Source organism: Xyrauchen texanus, chromosome 18, assembly GCF_025860055.1.
Source record: "Xyrauchen texanus isolate HMW12.3.18 chromosome 18, RBS_HiC_50CHRs, whole genome shotgun sequence".
Taxonomy (NCBI): domain Eukaryota; kingdom Metazoa; phylum Chordata; class Actinopteri; order Cypriniformes; family Catostomidae; genus Xyrauchen; species Xyrauchen texanus.
The window spans coordinates 30,932,284-30,953,737 of record NC_068293.1 but is presented as its reverse complement, the minus strand read 5'-3'; the positions used below and the strand labels follow the sequence as shown (position 1 = coordinate 30,953,737).

The 21,454-nt window shown below is 38.1% G+C and overlaps 1 protein-coding gene across 14 annotated transcripts in view; it reads left to right on the top strand.

Moving 5' to 3' along the window:
* Positions 1-4,820: 4,820 nt before the first annotated feature.
* LOC127659192 (peripheral plasma membrane protein CASK) overlaps positions 4,821-21,454 on the top strand; it is a 212,908-nt gene continuing 196,274 nt past the window's right edge. For all 14 annotated transcript variants that reach the window (XM_052148878.1, XM_052148889.1, XM_052148885.1 and 11 more), the window contains exon 1: positions 4,821-5,456. In XM_052148878.1, the coding sequence (XP_052004838.1) occupies positions 5,398-5,456 (59 nt within the window). In that variant the 5' untranslated portion in view covers positions 4,821-5,397. The remainder of the gene's footprint in view (positions 5,457-21,454) is intronic.

Below are 21,454 nucleotides of genomic sequence, written 5' to 3'. Positions count from 1 at the left end.
ACACACCTTCAAGAAACTTTTGCATCGATGGGGGGTCGTTTTTTCACTGAAGTTCCCGGCCAGATTGAAAATCGATGCTAAGAATGGCTGCAAAGTATATACTTGTCCCCAACAAGCATTGTCATTTATATAATCAAGAGAATGAGTAAGTAATTGTGTGGCACTCACTTTGCAGCCAAGTGGACCTGACTCACTAACTAATCACTTGACTGTCCAAGGAAACTGGGCATCTTCTTTGTTTCTTTTTGTGCTGGCTCCACATAGTGGCTGGAGTTTGTTTTGTGGAATAACACAGTTTTGGATGAATCTGTTTGTTCTTTGTGCTTATGCCTCTTATTGAATGGAGTTAGTTTTGTGGAGAAAAAAATTTGCAGGACATTGGAAGGTTAGGTCACCTGCTGCTCTTATGAAACAGCTAGCTCACTGAACATTCGTTTGACAGCCAAAGGAAACTGAAACTGAAGACTTTTGAACCCATCTGGTAGGGACGATACATTATTTTCATCAGTCCATAACATTTATTCTAGAATCGATTTTTTTTTTATATCCCTCATTTAATCTGTTGTGGATTGCTCAATTGGAAACATCTTAGTCTCGGATCATGCCCTGGTGAGTTTAGAGGTGTTGCCACAAACAGAGAAAAATAAATCATATAGTTGCCTCATTAATGTATCGCTTTTGCAAAATCCTGAATTCCAACAAATGTTAAAGGCTGAAATCAGTGTTTATATATTGACCAACTGGTCCCCAGTATCCTCTGTGGGCATGGCTTGGGAGGCACTTAAGGTGGTTCTTAGGGGTCAGATCATAGAGTATGCCTCGTTCACCAAAAAATCCAAAGCACGAGAACTTGTGGAGTTGGAAGGGAATATTGAAAGTGCCGAGGCAGATCTGAAGCCTCTCTAATGTCATCTGATGGCCTCTGTGAATTGGCCCGATTGAAACACAGAATAAATGGGGTGGCTGTGGCTCAGTTGGTGGAGTGGGTCGGCCACTAATCACAGGGTTGGTGGTTTGAATCCTGGCTCAAATCATGACTCCACATGCCGAAGTGTCTTTGGGCAAGACACTGAACCCCAAGTTGCTCCCAATGGCAGACTAGCGCATGAACGAATGTGTGTATGAATGGGTGAATGTGTCACAGTGTAAAGCGCTTTGAATACCGTTAAGGTTAAAAAGGCGCTATATAAGTGCAGACCATTTAAATACTATTTTGTCATGAAAGGTGGAGTTTTGTTAATTCAAGGCAAGACAGTCATACTTTAAGTTGGGGGACAAGGTAGGGAATCTCTTGCTATATATAAAACAGATTCTTTTTCTACCATTCCCTCAATGAAATCTGCTGGTGGTGAAATATTTACCAAGGCCATTGATATTAATAATGGTCTTAAAAAATTATTCCTTGATCTCAATAGTTCCACGTCTTCGTCTACTGATGAAGATATTAGAATATTTGTGGAACCATTAGAAGTTTAGTTCCTAAACTGACGACTGAGTAAAAAATGTCTCTTGATTCTGAGATAAACTTGGAGAAGCTTGGCGAGGTAATTAAGGCCTTGCCTACAGGCAAGTCTCAGATGGCTTTCCCACTGAATTATTTAGATCTTATGCAACAGAATTGACATTTGCTAGAAGTTAATACAGAATCATTAAAGAATGGAAAGCTTCTGCAAACCATGACTCATGCCCAGATCAGTCTGATACTTAAAAAGGACAAAGATCCAAGCGAGTGTAAGAGTTACCGTCCAATTTCCCTGATCCAGCTAGATGTTAAAATATTGTAAAAAATTCTTGCTAACCGATTGAGTAAAGTTATGACATCTCTTATACATATAGATCAGATGTGGTTTATTCGAGGCCGTAGATCTTCTGATAACATTAGGCATTTCATCAATATCATGTGGTCAGTGGTGAATGATCAGACTCCGGTCGCTGCCATCTCACTTGACGCCGAAAAGGTATTTGATATGGTAGAATGGGATTATCTTTTTAAGATTTTGGAAATATACAGGTTCGGGAATACTTTTATTGGATGGATTAAGTTACTTTATAGATAACCGGTAGCAGCAGTACAAACAAATTAATTAATTTCAGATTATTTTACTCTGGACAGGAGCACATGGCAGGATTGCCCTCTTTCCTCTTTATTGTTCTGTCTTGCCCTGGAACAACTAGTACCCACGATAAGAAGAGAAAATGATTGTCCAGGGGTGTGACGGGAGGTATGACACATAAGCTTTTGATTTACACTTATGATATTTTATTATTAGTCTCCGACCCCACTAGATCTATACCTTGCCTCTACAGAATAATTCATTGCTTTTTTAAGTTCTCAGGGTACAAAGTCAATTGGTCTAAATCAGAAGCTTTATCTCTTACAGTGTACTGCCCAGTAACGGCTTTTCAGCCGGGCGCCTTTCAGTGGCCCAAACAGGGCATTAAGCTAATTTTTCTGATTTAGTTAGAGTTAATTTTGACCCCTTAATAAAAATGTTTTCTAGAGATGTGGGCAGGTGGGCATCATTACATTTATTTATGATTGGGATGGTTAATGTTATTAAAACGAATTGTATTCCAAAATGTAACTACCTGTTACAGTCTCTCCCTGTTGATGTCTCCCTCTCTTATTTTAAGCAATTTGATAGCATAGCGAACTCCTTCATGTGGAATGGTAAGCATCATGGATTACATTTCAATAAAATACATAGGCTGATTGACAAAGGTGGGCTGGGCCTACCCAAGATTTGAGTTGATTGCAGGGGGCATTAGTGAAGGTTAAATATAATATTGATTCTGTTTGTATATGTTTTTCTTTTCTTTTGTTTAATAGATGAATCAATAAATAAGGTTAATCACCCAAAAAATATATATATATTTTTTCTGTATCATCTACATTCCCTGTACATTGAACCTCTATTTACTAATGCTCAGCATATATTTTAATAGGCTGACTGTGGCGGCGGGTGCGTGGTCGTGCATTCGTCTAACACCTGTTTCTGATTGCAGTAAGCACTGGGGAGAGCAGAGTGTTATAAGAAGGAACCACGCCAGAGACAAACGAGAGAGACACGTAGAAGAGTTTGTGTGAAAGTGACTGCTGAAAAGCAAACCTTTATAAGTGACTGCTGAAAAGCTATTTTGAGTTTTGTCTAATTAAAGACCTAACTTTTGAATATATACACACACACACACACACATATATATATATTTATGTATTTTTTTTATCACTTCTGTGGTAACTGTCATTTATGTGGATATAAATTGCATCCCGTTCGCTGCTGAAAGGAAGAGTGATGTAGGAATATGCCTAATTATGAACTTTTTAAACTCCCTTCCTTCCTTATATTTGCAGAAAAGGAAAAAGTGACCGTTATCAATTACTTAATTTGAAACACTAAATAATGATTAAATTGTGTAATTGTATCATTACTGTTGTTTAATTATCAAGAATAATGTGATATTATAGTAACAAATAAACACGAATTAATCAGTCCTCACTCCTCAACTGTTTATTTTTCTTCATAAGAATATGGTGCTTTACTCATGTTAAAACTCATGCTTTGAATATTGGGAGGAAATATAATAACTAATCTGTTTGAGCTTTGTGGTGTTCTCTGTGATGTTTAATCCTGTGGATGGCTTAAAATCCTCAGCTGATCAACAGACTGTCTCCCTAACTTCATTATATGTGTTTGTTTGTGCTATCTTTTATTTTAATCGTTTGTATTGTTGTATTTCTCACTTGTAAATGAAACACAGAAAGCCAGACACAAAAGAACAGCAGTTCCTGGCAGTCACTTTTCTCATGAATTTGGAATGCCCAATTCCCAATGTGCTTTAAGTCCTTGTGGTGGTGTAGTGACTCGCCTCAATCTGGGTGGCAGAGGACGAATCGCAGTTGCCTCCACATCTGAGACATTAAGCATCTTATCACATGGCTTGTTGAGCACGTTCCCGCGAAGACGTAGCACGTGTGGAGGCCAACGCTATTCACCACGGCATCCACGCACAACTCCCCACACGCCCCACTGAGTGAGAGCCACATTATAGCGACCACAAGGATGTTAACCCAATGTGAATCTACCCACCCAAGCAACCAGGCCAATTGATTGCTTAAGAAGCCTGACTGGAGTCACTCCGCATGCCCTGGATTTAAAATTTTGACTCCAGGTGTGGTAGTCAGCATCTTCACTTGCTGAGCTACCCAGGCAAAAAAAGTTTGAGAAACCCTGCTTTAGAGGAGCTAAGTGCACTTCCTCGCTGACGACAACGTTGGCTGTATCTATTATTTTACACTATTGTTTAACTTACACTGTAACATTTTTTTATTGTGTGATGCATTTATTATTTTAATTGTACCTTATATTTTATTTAGAGTATTGTTTTTCTTTGAAGCCCACTGTATGCACTGGCAATATTGAATGCATAACAATTAAGCCAATAAAGTACTTTTGAGTCTCAATTCACTCTTCACATGAACTTTTCTTTATAAATACGTGAACAGTACACACTTTCTATAATTGGGCAATGTAGCCAAGCTAGTAAGTAAATAAAAGGATTCCGAAAGCTGTTTAATTTGATTAACGCTTCGCATTGAGAGCCTCACTAACACCACAGAATGAAACTGTTTCTTTGGCTCACAAACTCGAGACGCCTGGTCGTCATTCTGGCTCAAGCAGTCATTCTGCGCTATGCAGGAATTCCGGAATACAAACGTCCTGGAGGAGCCATTATGGCGTGAGGCAATCCAGTTTCATAACCTTGAGTGGGAGGAGTTTGGGTTTTCTGGAAGCAGGGAGCAGTAGAGCTGGAATTAACGAGGAGAACTAGAGCAACGGCTGCGAACCGGGGGCGGCTAGCGCAGAGATCAAGGGAGAAGCCTCGCGCGTGGGTAGAATGAGTAGGATCAACTGAACTACGCACTTTAATACCAGCCTACATTGTATCCCAGAAACGGCGTTTACTTATTTTTGGGTGTTCAGTAGAGTCGGGTTTGTTAGTTGGACGTTTAGACGACTAAACGCACTTGGTCCCGTGACTTCAGCAGCGATTATTGTGGAGTTGTTTCTAACATTTAAATTATCTCAGCCTCGAGTGGCGGGGTTAAGGGGGCCGGGAGAGAGGGAGGTGAAGGTGGGGCAGAGTGAGACGAGCGCTCACTACTGTCCGCCCGGTACAACCGACCACCAACCGATATTTTGGCTAAACCCGACAGGAATCAAACATTGTATGTTTATCGGAATTGGGAGAGTGATAACAACGGCTGTCATCTTTTCCTACACCGCTCATTCCAGGCACTCTGAAGTATCTGCGCTGTTGGGCGCCGTAACCCTCTACAGTTTACCGTTTGGTCGTATTTTTTGGAGGGGAGTGTAAATTCCCCGGTCTTGTTGGACCATGGCCGACGACGATGTGCTCTTTGAAGATGTTTACGAGCTGTGCGAGGTCATTGGCAAGTAAGTGTCACGGTTTATTCACTTTGATAATGATATTGCAAATATCCATATGAACCTCGAGATTTCTTTTTGAATTGTGTGTCTCGTGTCAGTTGAGTGTCATTGATGCAATAGTTGTCACTGCATTGGACTGTTATAGTGCAGTACTGCTATTAAACACATGACAGTTACATTTAGTCGTAACTCTTCAAAAACTGTAGGTTTGCTCATGCAGACGGTATGGGAAGGCTGTATGTGATGGTCAGAGATGAGAGAAGACTATCATTTAAGCATTCATGCAGGTAGATGGCCATTCAAGACTTTCGAGCCTATATTGACAGCCTACACAATAGATGCATTTATTCATGCTCAGTCCCCATTATTGCTGTCTTTGTTTAGTCATTTATCAATTGATCAGTGATGATATCTGCAAAGGCTGTGACTGATAAACTGAGTCAAATTTATTTTGTTATGGAGATCAAGATGTTACCTGGCTTTTAAATGCTATCAAGAAAATATGATCAGGTTTATGCTTGGTGTAATTCTTGGTTGTGGGCAGGGTCAGAAATCAAGGGGAGCTTAGGGCAAAAATGCCACCAAAAGTGACAAAAATACCTCCCAAATTCAAAATGTGTGGTAAAACATCTGACATCTGATGTAGTTTTTCATATTTTACTTTAGGCCTTGTTATACATATTATGGCAAAACATTTGAAGGATGGAGACATATGGTATATTTTTATGTTTATAATAAAATACTCCTGGTGTGTACATCGGTGCATTTTATTATAAACATAAAAAATATACCACATGTCATCCTTTAATTTCAAATACATCAATTTAATATATGTATTTACTAAGTTCTCCATCTGAATTATTAGAATGAGTATATACCTCTTATCCATATTAGCTAACATCAACAAACATTTTGCCATAATTTTTGCCTCAAACATTTTCAAAATGCTTCTGAAAATCAAATCCATGGAGCAATTATTGCCCCTTAATTGAAAAGGTATTTTTCTGACATTGGTTGTGGCTATGTGAAAGACCATTGTTAACTCAAATTATTTTATTCAATTTCATAAGTAATTTTTATTGTAATTTTTCAAAGTTTAATTTTCTAAATCTAAAAAAATTATAAATAACATTTAAAAACATAAATATATATTTAATGAATTTAATGGAATTTTGTTATGAAATTAAAATTCAGAAATCTTAAAAATAGTCTAAAATATATTTTTTGAGTGTTGATGGCCACTGCATCAACACACTGTATATATATATATATATTAGTTTTGCATTGTGGTATTGGATTTTATATGAGTTCTGGCTAATATTATTAAAAGTTAAATGTTTTGATGTAAGCATTGTTTTGCTGAATGGCCTAATATATATATACAGTAGGCAGCTCATATAAAGTGAAAGATCATTAAAAATCAATCACCTATGAGGTTAAATGCAAAGGTAAGGCAACATTGCACATCATATAGTACTGTGGAAGACAGGCATATGGTAATAATAATTTAACCTTGTAGGAAATTAAGTTGTGGAAATATTGATTCAGTGTTTTGTTAACCCACATTATGAGTTTGGTGTCTTTTGAGACCGAGAACTGTGGTGGAAGGCACTGCACAACCCTCACATGTATCAGCAGGCCTGACCTTTTATACTCAATCTGAAAACACAACTGTGCCAGTCTGGATTGTGCTGGATATAACATTTAGTCTATTGTTATGTCTTGGGATGACATTTTTATATAATATCCTGTCCTCAAATGTCACCCGATAAATTGTTTAAATGTTTTTGCTGTTGTAAATGCTGGATTTTCATTGTAAGGACAATAATGCAAGTGCATTTCAAATACCATGTATTTAAAACTTCCAACATGGTACTCTGTATTTGCAAGTGCTTTGATGCATGCAGGTTTTTCATAAGAGGAAAACATATAGTTACAATACTCTCTGTGGTACATTTCAGTCATGGTACAAACTATATAGGAACACAAAAGATGCCCTGCCTAGATGCAATAGGTGTAAACTAAATTTTGACCAATAGTAGTAGTGTATGTTTTGTTTACGGGGCCTTTCTCCTTTGATTCACCATGGAATTATACATTGTATTTCACAATGACACACACTCACAAGCTCAAATCCTTTCTGTCTGTGTGTGGATTGTCCCTATTTGAATACTCTTTCTTGTACCATGTCCACCCTGAGCTCCCATGCTGGTTTTTGGAGGTAAAAAGGAAAGAGGACGCTGTCTATTAAGCAGATACACTCCCACTCTTTGTCACTTCTTCTCTCCCTAGGCCAAGTTGTATGAGCTCAATTAATATGTGTTTTTGTGTGTATGTGTGTGTGTAGAATGCTGCTCTGTTTATGTCTGTTATAAATGGCACATATTGCTAATATAGTACAGGACAAAGGGTCAAGATGGATGACCAAGCAAATCTGCAGTGCCATATTTCACTGTTATGTAGTGTCTGACCTCTGGGCCTGTTTGTTAAAAGCAGCTTCCCTCCAAGAGACCATTTATATGTTGTTATTCCAAGTCTATTAATCTGTGTTTTAGTTTTTTTCTAATAAGGGCAGATGTTTTAGGGAATAAAAACTGGAAACAAACCTGTTGTTTGAGTTACACAATGCCACAACAGATGGCTTTGCAAACTATTAAGCACGGCAATGGTAGTATGACAAAGGCATGAGTAATTATAAAAAGTGCTGGATTTAGTGGCAGAAGTGGACAGTGTGTGAGTTGTTACTTCCTTGCGGTGAGTTCTGAGTCCAGAGTGATTGTCTTGTTAAATGTACTAATGTTTTAATATTGTCAGAATGATGCCAGAGGGACAAAGCCTGATTGAGATTTGCTGATGCATGAAACTGTCATCAAGCAGCCCATGCAGGAGTCTCGGGCCACAATGTGCTACACACAGCGGGTTTAACTCTGTTGGACCTGGGAATGCAGCTTAGGAAACACAATTCAAGTGTTAAAAGTCTAAATTTCTAAGGTTCAGATGTTATATGGTTTGTGGAATTTTTCATACTGTAAACCAAGTCTATCTAGAAATCAATATCTATAAATTATCACGTTTATCTAGAAAGTGGTCATTGTATATCAAACAATTTGTGGGTATATTCATGTAAAGGGATTAATGGAAAGGAGGAGGCGAGAACCGGCTTGACAATATAAATATTATTTAATTATAACCTTAACCAAAAAGACACACACACACACACACACACGTGTTGGACAGCTGTCTGTAAATCTCTCTCTCTGTCGCACTGCCGTATTAGGTCTGCCTTTATCCCTCTCAATGGCTAATTAGCATGATTAGGGACCTGGTGTGTGGAATCACTACCCGGCCCCACCCTGTACACCCCCCCCCCCCTCTTTCCCTGGGGAGGGGTGTGCCTTCCGTCCCATCTGCCGTCAGGTCATCCCCGTCTACCTGGATGAGGGAGGGGACAAGTGGAGGGAAACAAAAACAATATGCACCTACATGTCGTAATGCGATCATTCCAAATTAACTAACCAACTCGGAGTGGCAGAAGGAGAGAGAGAAAAAAAGAAAAAAACACGTACTCGCCGGTTCTCCTATATGCCGTAGCTTGGTCCTCAGCCACTCCTCCACCCTATAATGGACGACAGCCACACCTCCCCGGGAGGATCGGAGGCAGTCCTCCGGATTCTGGTGGGCGGAATGCCCAGCCACGTTCCGGTGGATGGAATGGGTCTTCCCCACCCCTGGCAGCGGTCCTCCCGCTCCAGGCGGTCAGCCAGGAGCCCCTCCCCACTCGCAGTTGGCGGTCTCAGAACCCGCCACGTTTCAGCAGCTGGTAGGGGTCTCCTCCCCCCCTGGCAGCGGCCCTGACGGCACCAGGCGGTCTGTTAGGAGCCCCTCCTCCCCTCGCGGTTGGCTGCCGTACCTCCGCTCTGAGGCGTCCAGGCTCCTCTGTCCCCCGGCGAATGGCCACAGCTGCTCCATTGGGTTGGATGGTAGTGGGGAGGACTCTACTATGGCGCATCCCTCCTCCTTCCTGGGTTTCGGCACCTGTGTAAAGGGATTCATGGAAAGGAGAAGGCGAGAACTGGCTTGACAATATAAATACAATTTTAATAATAAACTTCTTCAGACGGCCTTTATCCCTCTCTAGGGCTAATTAGCCTGATTAGGGGCTGGGTGTGCAGAATCACGACCCGGACCCTGCCTCCGCCCTGCCACAATTCATAAACTCCTGCGAGACGCAGCCTCTAGCGGTTCATGCTGAGCAGTGCAGCAATAACAAATAATTTAGCATTACAATTCAATTAGCAAAGTTTGTCAAAATGATCCCTTGCCAAATGTTGGCTATAGATGCATTACACTTAAAACACTTCACAGAACGAATAAATATTTTGCGATCTATCTGAATCATCATGGTAAAGTAAGGATGTTTGATTCTCAAAAACACACACACTTACAAATACAGAACCCACACCAAAGAAAAAAAATATGAAGGTTTTTGTTCAACTTACGTGAGAACACGCATAATTAAAGGGGAATTGGGAGGCGGCGGCATCACCATTAAAGTGAAAAAGGATCAATGTAGCATTTTCTTTGATTTCACAAATATAGAAGAATGTGAGAAACAGAGGTAATCTCTTCAGTCTCATTCAAGAGCAGAGATCACAGACTTTAAGAAGAAAATATGCTTTAGCTGACAAACATCTGCCACATAATTGGTTCATTTGTTCTGTGTAATTGTAATTATATACAGCAAATTCATATGTCAACTGTCTTGTCCCACATTGGCTACATGAACTTTATGATACTTCATCCCAAATGGGAGACCAAGTTCTTTTCTAAAATATATTGCTCAAAACCTTTATCACTGGTGTAACTGGGTTGTTAAGGTTCATGGGAGAGTTATTTGCACACCTAATTAAGTTTTCAATAATGAAAACGTCACAATTTTTAAAAGGACAATGTCGTCATAATATTCTAATATGTTGACTCTATTGCGACATTGATTGACATCAATGTCGCAATATGTTGACATGTTTTATTGACATGTTTGACATGTTTTATTTTCATAATGTTTTTGATGAGCGTGGGTAGGGGTAGTAATGAGGAAAGTAGGAGTTTGTGTCACTGACTTTGATTCAAGGCTGACTGACAGCTAACCCAGATTAGAGGGCAAGAATCGTCTTGCTTGGGCATCCCGCTTTGAGCGAAAGGTGGGGAGTGTGATTGAGTTTGACAGTGTTTTGACTTCCCTCAGCTTTGTGTTGCTTTGAGTTGAGCTTTTTGTAATCTGTGCTTTGGTGTACATGGGCATCAGCTTGTTCTATTAGTAAAGGCTTTCTTAAGCACCGTATGTTATTTCTCAGGTTGTACCAAATATTAGTGGCATTTGTCCTGATTAGGTCCTTATGCAACATTTATAGTTTGTGAATGAAGGACGCTTTCTCTCAATTTCTTTATATTCTTTCTTCCCGCACTCATGTTTTTCTACTCTGTAGGTCTATTTGTTTTAATTTCTGCTAATGGTGAGCATTTCATCCAACATGATCACACGTGCAGCATGTTTTTTCACAGAGTTTCGGTACCCTAGGATCGGTCAGATTATGCCGACTCAACGACTAGCGTCATCTCCTATCAGACATTTTTGCATCGGCTCCAGCTGTTTATATTCTCCTGTGGTGCGACTACAAGTGGGTTGCATTAGCAACATGGGAGACCCAGGTACAGATCCCACGTTGAAACCAGTAAATAATCGCATTTGCGTAATCAGTGACAAGCTTGATTCAGAGGTTGCATTTTTAACTCTAACAGTATAATTACTCCACTGTTGGTCAGGTTTTGATATGGGTGGGGGGCTACAGACTCTACAGCTGAAAACAACTTGACTCACTTTTTGTGCCCCTCCATGGAGCTCACATGTGCTGAGAAGCCCAACAACACTTACCGCTTTGGCCACTGGTTGCAGTGTTTAGCATTCTGTAAGTGCAGACTGAATTTTGCCGTTTCTGATTTCACTTTGAGAGAAGTCTGTTTCATCAGCCTATGCACACTGAGCTAGTTTAAAATTGCATTGTGAATGTAGACGACTGGCCTGACTGACTAATTCTGATAAACAGTGCCTTATGAGGAATGTTAAACACCAGTTTCCATTGTGTGGTCAAATGACCGTTGAATATTTTCGTGGTCGCTTACTCGTGTCAGAGAGATGGTTGCTCATTTTTGCTGTCACCAATGCTTTTGGTCCCAGTTTTCATCAACAAATGTTTGTGGACTTTTTTTTTGAGATCACAGGACTTTTGTGACTTTTTGGTAATTACACACATGGAGTGGTGGTGGCGTAGTGGCTAAAGCACAGGGCTGTTAATCTGAAGGTCATTGGTTCGAACCCCACAGCCACCACCATTGTGCCCTTGAGCAAGGCACTTAATTCCAGGTTGCTCTGGGGGGATTGTCCCTGTAATAAGTGCACTTTAAGTCGCTTTGGATAAAAAGCGTCTGCCAAATGCATAAATGTAAATGTAAATCATTTCTTACAATGGAAGGAATTAGTGATCGGCACTGACTGATTATTTGGACAATATTATGGCATTTTGAGATTGTTATTTGCAGCATGGCTGTTTCCCCTTGTAAATACCTAGTAGAATATTTTCCACTTATCAGCATAATTATCACCCATTTTTTTATAATCCTTAATCGTAAGTAATTTCAAGGTTTGTACAAGGTGCTTGAAGTACTTGAATTGGCTTTTTCAAATGTAAGTCCTGGAAAACCCTTGAAAAACCTCTTGATTTACCAAGAGATGCTTAAGTTCTTGAATTCTAGAAAATCTTAAATACGTTGCTTAAATCATTTAATAAATAAAATATATATTTTTTGGAAAAACATGACGACAGACCACTAGACACTGCTGAAGCAGGTAGCTCAGAGATGGCGCTGTCACGTGGCACCTGTTACTTTTGGCAGCGCTGTTCACAATGGGCCAATCACAATCAATTGTTACTGGAGGATTTTATAGATACTGCTGTGGTGGATTTAACAAGTATAAATTCTTGCAACTATCAGTTTTAATTAAAAATTACTCTCCAGAGTGAAAAAATTAGATGAGATGTAAAACGTTCTGAGATTTGAATGCAGATCAATGGACGATTTAGTTTTGTGAGCTGTCTAGCGCCACCTTGTGTAAAGAAAGCTTTGTCTCACAAAAATAGGTTATTTCTGACAACATTTGGGTCAATATCAAAGTATGTTGACAAATATGTCCCTTGACTTTTTTAGTCATGAAAAAGCTTTCAAATAACAACAAATAATTGTATAATTGTATAACCTAACCTTTAATGATATGAAATGGCTTGTTTTGCAAATTTTAAATTAAAATAACAACAACTTGATGTCCAGCATGTTTTGCAAATTTTAAATTAAAATAACAACAACTTGATGTCTAGCATTCAATAAAAAAATAAAAAGGTCACCCAAAATACTTGTTTAGAGCAATTGAAAGAATACAGTAACCAATGTAAACTTGAGGGCTTAAAGCTAATACAGAAGTGCTTTTCCAACAAAAAATAAATAAAAATTAACAGCGACAGTGGGAGCCAGCAGCCTGTCATGGCGTCCTTCCTGAACCAACAGAATTGAACATTTATGTTGAAAACACATAGTCCTAGCTTACTGAAAAAAGTGCATCTTTTAATTCTTCATTCACATAAAAATAACAACAACATATAGTAGTAATACACTCTGCCACTCACCTTTTTCTTAAACAAAAAATAAAATTAAAGTAAAAGTGTACAAGAGAAAAGTAATGCATTCTGATGTCTAGCATTCAATAAAAAAATAAAAAGGTCACCCAGCCACCCTTTCTTAGAGCTATTGAAAGAACACAGTAACTATTGTAAACTTGGGGGCTTTAAGCTAATACAGAAAGTGCTTTTCCAACAAAAAATAAATAATGAAAATAAACATTCAGAATTCAACATTTATGTTGAACATACTGAAAAAAAGCATCTTCATTCACATGCAAATAACAACTTACACTCTGACACTTTCCTTTCACCTTAAGAATACTGTGCGTGCGTACGTACGTACGTGCGTGCGCGCGCGCGGCGCCTCTTCAGGTGCTGGTGCATTGCCGTGGTGCTAGAATGGAAGGCCATCTCCATTTTGCAAAGACGACATATCACGGAATTGTTTCCTTTAATGTAAAAGAATTCCCATACTTTAGAGGAACGAGTGCCTTGCACTTCTGATAGTCTGTGTCGTGTTGCTACTACTCTCGGGCGCCGCCATCTTTGTTTTGGGTCTGACGAATCGACGCGCATATTTTGCGTCGACGTATTGCGTTGTCCCAGCCCTAGTTCAGAGGATGGTTAAATATGCATTTAGGGATTTCCAGGATTTATAAAATAAATTTTTAGGATCACATGACCAGACGAATACTACTTGCTTAATCTCATTAACGGCCCTGTTATTGTACACTTTCCCTCATGGATTAAATGGATCATGACTGATTGTGAATAGTGAATTTTTATAATGGCATCAGTAACTGAAAACGTTTGCGTTAAATGATGTTGCATCCATGCCTCTAGGTGTCAGTGTAAGTTCAAGACGACATATAGAAAAAAAAAATATCTTTAACAATTCTGGATCCTGATTTAATTACATCTTAATGATTCCATTTCTTTAACAGTTCCAATAATAATTTATGTAGTAACAAAGCAGCACTTCTTGGTCATTTTGACATTAATTGACAAAATTAATGGTACAGTAAGTTTGTTTTATTTTCTAAAAAGTACCAGCTTTTTTACGAGTATATGCAGATTGCCTTCTTTTGGTCTAAAAAAAGACCCCTACATTTAACTTGGCCTTGACATACCTCTGTTTGACTAGAGTATCTTTAACTGATAAGACTATGTCCCTACTAATACTGTGTATTACTACAGAGGATATGTCTAGCTCAATGTTCCAGTTCTTGGCACTTGTGAGGCTTCATGTCAGGCCTATAGTCTTTCTGTTTGGGTGTGTCTTGGCCTTTGGCTTTTGTCCTCTCCCACAGGCTCATTCCTCCCTTGTCAATCACTTTTGTGTCTACTGCCTCTGAAGCTGCTCTCTGATAGACCCTGGCCTTTATCTCTGTCTCTTTTCACTTAATATTATTTGCCTTATTGACTCTACACAGACAGGCCAAACTGACCCCACTGAAATTGCTGAGGCTGGCACTACTATTTTCAACTTTTGCTTTTTTCTTGCTCTTTCATGGTGGGGCTTTTGAATTGAAGTAATTTCCTGCTGCTTTGCCAAGATATACAGCAGTTGGGCAGGCAGCTCAAAATAGTTGGCTTAAATTGTACTATATTTCCTAGGTAACCACTCAGCACTGTTTTAGACCAGTAGTGACTCAGAGGCAAAGCACATACAGTAGTCCCTGACCTGAAGTGGTGCTTGCTTTGATCAGGTAATTTTAGATGGCAAACCAATGGGAAGTGTCATCACCTGGGCATCTATAATTGGAACGTTTGTTTAAAGAGTTTGATATTCACTGAACGCACATCAAAATAAAAGTGAAAGCATTGTGGCCTTTGAACTGCATAAGTATGAATAAAATTGTTACAGTTACAATAGCTCTGTGTCCTGTAAGAGGAAGTACAATAGTACCATGTCCTTTGACTAGCCTGAGCTCAGAGGAAGTTAATGTAGTCACAATGGATTTTTAATGAGTGTTGAATTTTTAACCAGTGTACTGTAAACAAAGCAATAAACAATAAAATATCGAGTTTTGCCTCAATGGTTCGTAATTTTTTTTGGTTCACGGTATGTCAAAATTCAATATATTGTCCCATCCCTAACAGCCAGTATTATAAACACAGTGTTGCCTGATTATCTTCAAGTTCAGAGGCATTCATGTAGCTGAATTAAACCTTTTGGGTCCTGGCAAAAATGTGGATTGCCAGTGTCTTCTGTATTGAGCCACCAGTGAGCCCATATGAAGAGATTGCATCAGTCCCCATTAATCCTGTCTCTGTCCCATCTGTTCTTCTGTCTGTCTCATCTTTATTTTTTGTGTCTTGCCCTCCTGTCCTCCTTTCAGGCCACCTGACTTACAGTCCCCTCACTCCCACTTTGTTCATTTTTTCTATTGCTGTTTCATTTTCGTCATGCCTCTGCCTCTCTAAGTGCATTCCTTGATCATGTGATGTGCGTTTGCACTCTACCCCAGCCCTTTCCATCTCTATCATATCTGTATTGTGTACGCACACTTTGCCACCATTTAAGCTGGTCGTATTTATTTTGTAGGCTGTTAAACACCAGATGATAGAGATGTTGCAGATTTGTCTTACAATTTTCAACATAAACGCTGTCTGTACGGATTGCCACCACACATTATCTGTTAGTGTACATCAGTATGTATTTGAAGCAAGTTAGTAATAATAGCCTATGCTTTTCTTTGGAGTTTGATGGCTTGCCTAAAAGCATTAAATGCTCATTTTCATATTTATTGGGTGTCCTGAAATTGCTCCAAAAAATATTTCAACCCTCCAACTGTTACTCGACTTTAACCTTGTACGCATACATTGCATTGCCTTGTTCTTTTTACTTTTGTGTCCTCCTTTCAAGAGCAGATTCTACAGACTTCATGATAATTGTGAAGCTCTGATGCTGTGTTATGATAAACAGCCCCCTATGATGATGAGGAATGTGGCTTCAGTTGTATAAAGAGCTGAATAAAAAATTCAGTCATGTAGGGAATGCTTCTCTAAACTCTGAAAGTCAGATAAAGGATATTTGAACTGGCATTATGTTGTGTTTTGTGTATATTTTTTCTTACTGTAGGTCTGTCACATTACTCTGACTTGCAACCTTTTATTTTCTCTTTTCTATAAAAACATCTGTAATTGTACAGGAAGTGTTTGGGAATACCGATAGCATCTGAAGTGAGACAACAGTTGTATCTCTTTATATAGGCACAGTCTTCAGGGAAATCCAACAGCTTGTTTTGTTGTGAATATCTCTGTATGACTTTAGGCATTGCTGCATTTATTTGTCTATTTAGTGCATCCGCTTTAATGCTTAATCATTCTGGCTCTTTTTTTTTATACAATTATGTTATTTTTGGGTTGTTTTGTCTGATTCATAGGCTGTTTATCCAAGCATGTCAACACTGGCCACAGTACATTTCTGAATCACACTGAGCAATGTATGCATTAGTATAAGGGTTGCTCCGATACCAAATTTTTGGCTTTGGTACGATACCAGCTCTAATACCTTGGTATCGATACTATAATCAACAAATAAAAAGCCTCAGATTTTTTATGAAATTACACAGAAAATTTCTTGATTAAATGAACTGAATAAAGTCTTATAGATACAAATTATGCATTTACCTTACACATTTTTCTGGATTCTTTGTTAAATGTATTAATTAAATGTTAGGACCAGATGGTGTTTTATCATATTCATATATATATATATATATATATTTATTTTTACAAAAAATTGCTATTTTATTTTTGGTAAAATAAAATGCTGCACAAGAGAGCTTCACAGTATTAATGAAAACATTAATGAAAAAAAATCTGATTACCTGTGGCACAAGGCTGCTTGCATTTGTGATATTGCTAACAGATAATAATTATTATATTATTAATAATAATAATAATAATAATAATACAACCATTTTATACTACATAATTGTTATGAATATTATTGCTTCTTTTTGAATGTTATATTTTTACACTGTAGTTATATTTTTCTGTCTTCAAATTCACGCATCGATTTGAATAGAGCTTTCATGTTAGCGGGACTTTTATTTTGACAACATTTTGACAGACCTTTGAGTTCTTACTGTTTTTACAGGTTAGTTATATCAAGCTTCCCATTAATGCTGGGATACTCCCGTCTTGACTCTCAAGTTGAATTCTCCGAGCTGCACCAGAGGAGTTAATTTAAGTGTTAACATGCATGAAAATTAAGCACCAGCAGTGTGTGTTGTGTTTGTGTGTGGGAATCTTATGACAGAGCGGCACCTGTTTTTCGCTCTGTAGCATGCAGCGCACGTAACACATTTTTTTATTAAATTACATCCTTCTGCTGTTTAATGATCACACTTGGCCATATCCCAATGTTTTTTTATTTTAGTTTCAAATTGTCATTGATTTCATCTCAAATTTGTCACATCTCATATCATTTTACTAATGACCGCATAATATATGTAATATGGTACAGAAATAACCAGCAAGATGATATCGTACAGGTTTACAATTTTTGGTATCATGATACTTCGTTAGTAATTGTAAACCGCGCAATCCTAATTAGGATATATGTTGCAATTCACAAGTGCCGCTTATATTCATGGACAATCGTAAAGTTGCCAGAACTGATTTTAGAACTGCAGCAGGTAGATTATAAGGTGTAGTGTTCAGTAACTTAATATTAAAATGTTGTAAACATGCTCCCAAGAGCTGCCATGTGTCTGATTTCAATGAAATGTGAACTTACTAGACATAGGATAGGATAATAGACACACTGTGTGTTTGCGAGAGAGGTTTGATTGGACTCTACTTTAGGGTAGTAAATTCAAGACAGAATAGCGCATTGTAGGAAGTGTTGGCTCTCCCTCACCACCCACTGTTTTGTAATTAATGTATAAATCTTCCGATTGTAGGTTTCCATTGTGCCCAAAATATTACAATTTACAGTTGCTTTCAGAAGTATTCTGCTGTGTTCAAAGATCTTTTTATCGCTTTAATAAAAGTCATGTCACTGACTGACCACTGTACATAAATCAGTCGTTATGGTGAAATGTTGCCAGGTTTGGAGTTGCAATGAAGAATTTGAGATTGAGAGCCAATCAGTAATCATATTGACCTCGCATTCGGATAACCTTGAGACATCTATGAATCAAATGCCATACTTTAACATTCTGGAGGTTTTGTCTCTTTGTGTTGCAGCCTTTGAAATTTCAATGTGTATGGGATTTCTATGGATGCGGCTTGCAGACTCCTCTAGCCTGAGTAGAATGTGAATGCAAAGAGTGATGGCCGATCATGTGCAATGTTTAGCCAACCTGATCTGACCAAACCGACTCCAGCAGAGCTGATAATGGACCCCACATTGCACCTGCAAATTGAACCATTTAATGTGAATATTGGCAGGTGCTTTTCGTGCTGAAAGCAGACTTTGTCTCTCTTATTCAATCTGCATATTTGCTAACACTGTCTAAAACACTTTCCTTTAATAAGTACAGAATCTCCAAGCATGGTGTGCTAAGAGCCATAACAGAACAGTTTTTGTGTTATCTTTTATACGCTCCCCTCTTTGTTATTAATAATGTTTTTTTATTTATTTTTTTATTTATCTGTTTGTTTACAGATTTATTGTGAATGTGCCCGCAGCAATACTTTTGGATCATCTTAAAGCAGAACAAAAATTATTTAGCACTGATCCCCCCTGGGTGTTTGCTTCCTGTCTGGAATTATTCTTCTGGAAATACAGGATATAATCTCTCAATTCTCTTGCTATTGCTGCAATCAGAGTTCAGCCTGAGAGCAGATACTGTATTTTAGGACTCCCCCATCAGCTGAATGATAAATGCTAATAAAAAACATGAGTGGATTTTACTTGCCAGATGGAAATAGGCTGCAATCGAGAGGGCTTAATATCTGCCATAAGCTTCCAGCCAGACTGCGACGCTCCACGCTGAATGATACCCATATCAACTTGGTCAAAGGAGGGACAACACTCTCTTAAAAAAACTACACTAACTACATAGAAAATTAATTAACCACTAACAAAAGCCTTTATAGGCCAAAATCAAAGGACAATGCATCTATGTGTATTTCCTCAGTTAATTCGTGATGACTTCAAGGGCTTTAATGCTAAAACGTATAGTTTAGACAAAATCATTTTGAACCATTGACCCACAACACTTACTTACTTTAATAATTTTAACCACTTAAAATTCTAAACATAAATAACTAATATTGGCATTACATTCATTCATTTTCTTTTATAGCATAATTTCCTGTATAGCTGCTTTGAAACAACACCTGTTGTGAATAAATTTGACAACTTCAACTATTCTTCTATCATTTTAGAGTGCTTTCACTCTTGGTTCAATTGCTTGGACTGAACCCGATTTCCTCCCCACTCCCCCTGCCCCCGTTGGTCTCAGTTCACATAATATTTTTTGAACATATTACGTCATCAACGTGAGTACAAGTATGGCAGCTGTCTACCACTGTAACTATGCAACAACTCAAGAAGACATCAGCTTCGCTGTGTTATTAAAGAGTTTACCTCTTTGGATTAACCACTAAAACTTTACATGCACACAACGACTATGCACCGGAGTTCACATGAACCATACCCAAGACGACTTTTTGAAGCGGACACGGTGCAGTTCGCAGATGCGCATTTGAGTTCGGAAAACAGCGTTCACTTCACCCAAAGTAACCAACTTTGACGTCATTCGAATTTAGGTGTGTACTAAAATTGCTAGTATGAAAGCATCCTTAAACTTTCTTGGTCTTAAACAGTTTTAGTTTGTGTTTCCATTCAAATTGTCCATGCTGATGACTGACAATGTGTGCCTTTACAAGCACCCAAATACATGTACGCTGATAACTACCAAAAATCAAATGAATGCATAGTGAATATGACATTTATTTATAGCGCACGTGGAGCGCTTTTACTTTGAAGTTGCACTTGTGCGGATCCAGCGCAAGCAGTAATATTCTGACAGTTTAAACAGCCTGGATCACCTGCTTGGATTGTCACGGACTGACTATCATGAATTGTGAATCAGTGGAACTTTTCATACTGATCCTGAAGTTTTGATTCTTTGCATATTTCCAGATGGTATACAATAGCTTTATTGATATTTGTATATAATAGTTTTATTGAACTTTTATCATTAGAAAAGTAATTTAAGTTACTGGGAACTGATGAGGAGAGACTGTTAAAATACATGCTTCAGAGGATGGTATATGAGTGCTCCACAGGATGCTGGATCTGATGAAGTTGTGTGAGTTTGGTTTATTTGTTATCTGTTTGTATGAGATATGCACATATTTGCAGACTGTATATGATGTTACTTTTATTGATATTTGCCATTTTATCATTAGACAAGACAGTTAACATTTACAAGTTCAACTGTTGATAAGAGTGAGTCGTTGGGCGATTGGACATTTACATGTCTCAGTCCTTCACATGCAAGCAGGTGATTCTCAGCAGCCTCAGGAAATGAGGGGAAAATTTTATCAGCCAATGCCAATAATGAAAAGAAATCTGAATATCGGCCGATTTATTGCCTCAGCGATATATAGGTTGACCACTAGTCACTTATGAAATTTGGCTTATGATTAATTGTCAAACAAATAATTGCAATTATGTTGATTAATTGTCTGTTTAGGGCTATGATGATTAATTGTCTCTTTCAGGCCTTTCACAATTGATTGTCATATAAAGTGTCATATTCTTAAGGTGCATGTGTTCTTTATACACCTTAAAAATTCATTTTTACATATTTAACTTATTTTTTTGCACAATAAAGTTTAGTTTTGATAACTTTACTTTTACACTGTTATTTTTGGAACTCAACTATAATATGAAAAATATATTTGTATTCAAAGTAAAATATTTCGGTCCTAATTTATTCTCTTTCACACACTATTTAAATGCTTTTTAATTAAACCCACAAACCCTTATTTGTCATGAAGTAAAACCTTTGAGATTTCGTTTCATAATTTTATCACTCCACAGAAATAGAGTAAGTGTGCCTCTCCTCCTCAGTGTCATTGCGGATCATAAACACTGCATGTATGAACCCGCTATGACCAGGAATATTTGTCCTTACACAATCGTTTGAAGTGGAGCCGGAGTGCTTTGCGTTCACTATCAAAGTTTAAAGTGACCCTCTGAGTTCAACTGAATGACAATAAAAGTTCATGGCATTTATATATTTTCTTTTTAAAATGCCCTTTGCTACACTTTTATATGTTATATGCTGCAGTTATTTGTTT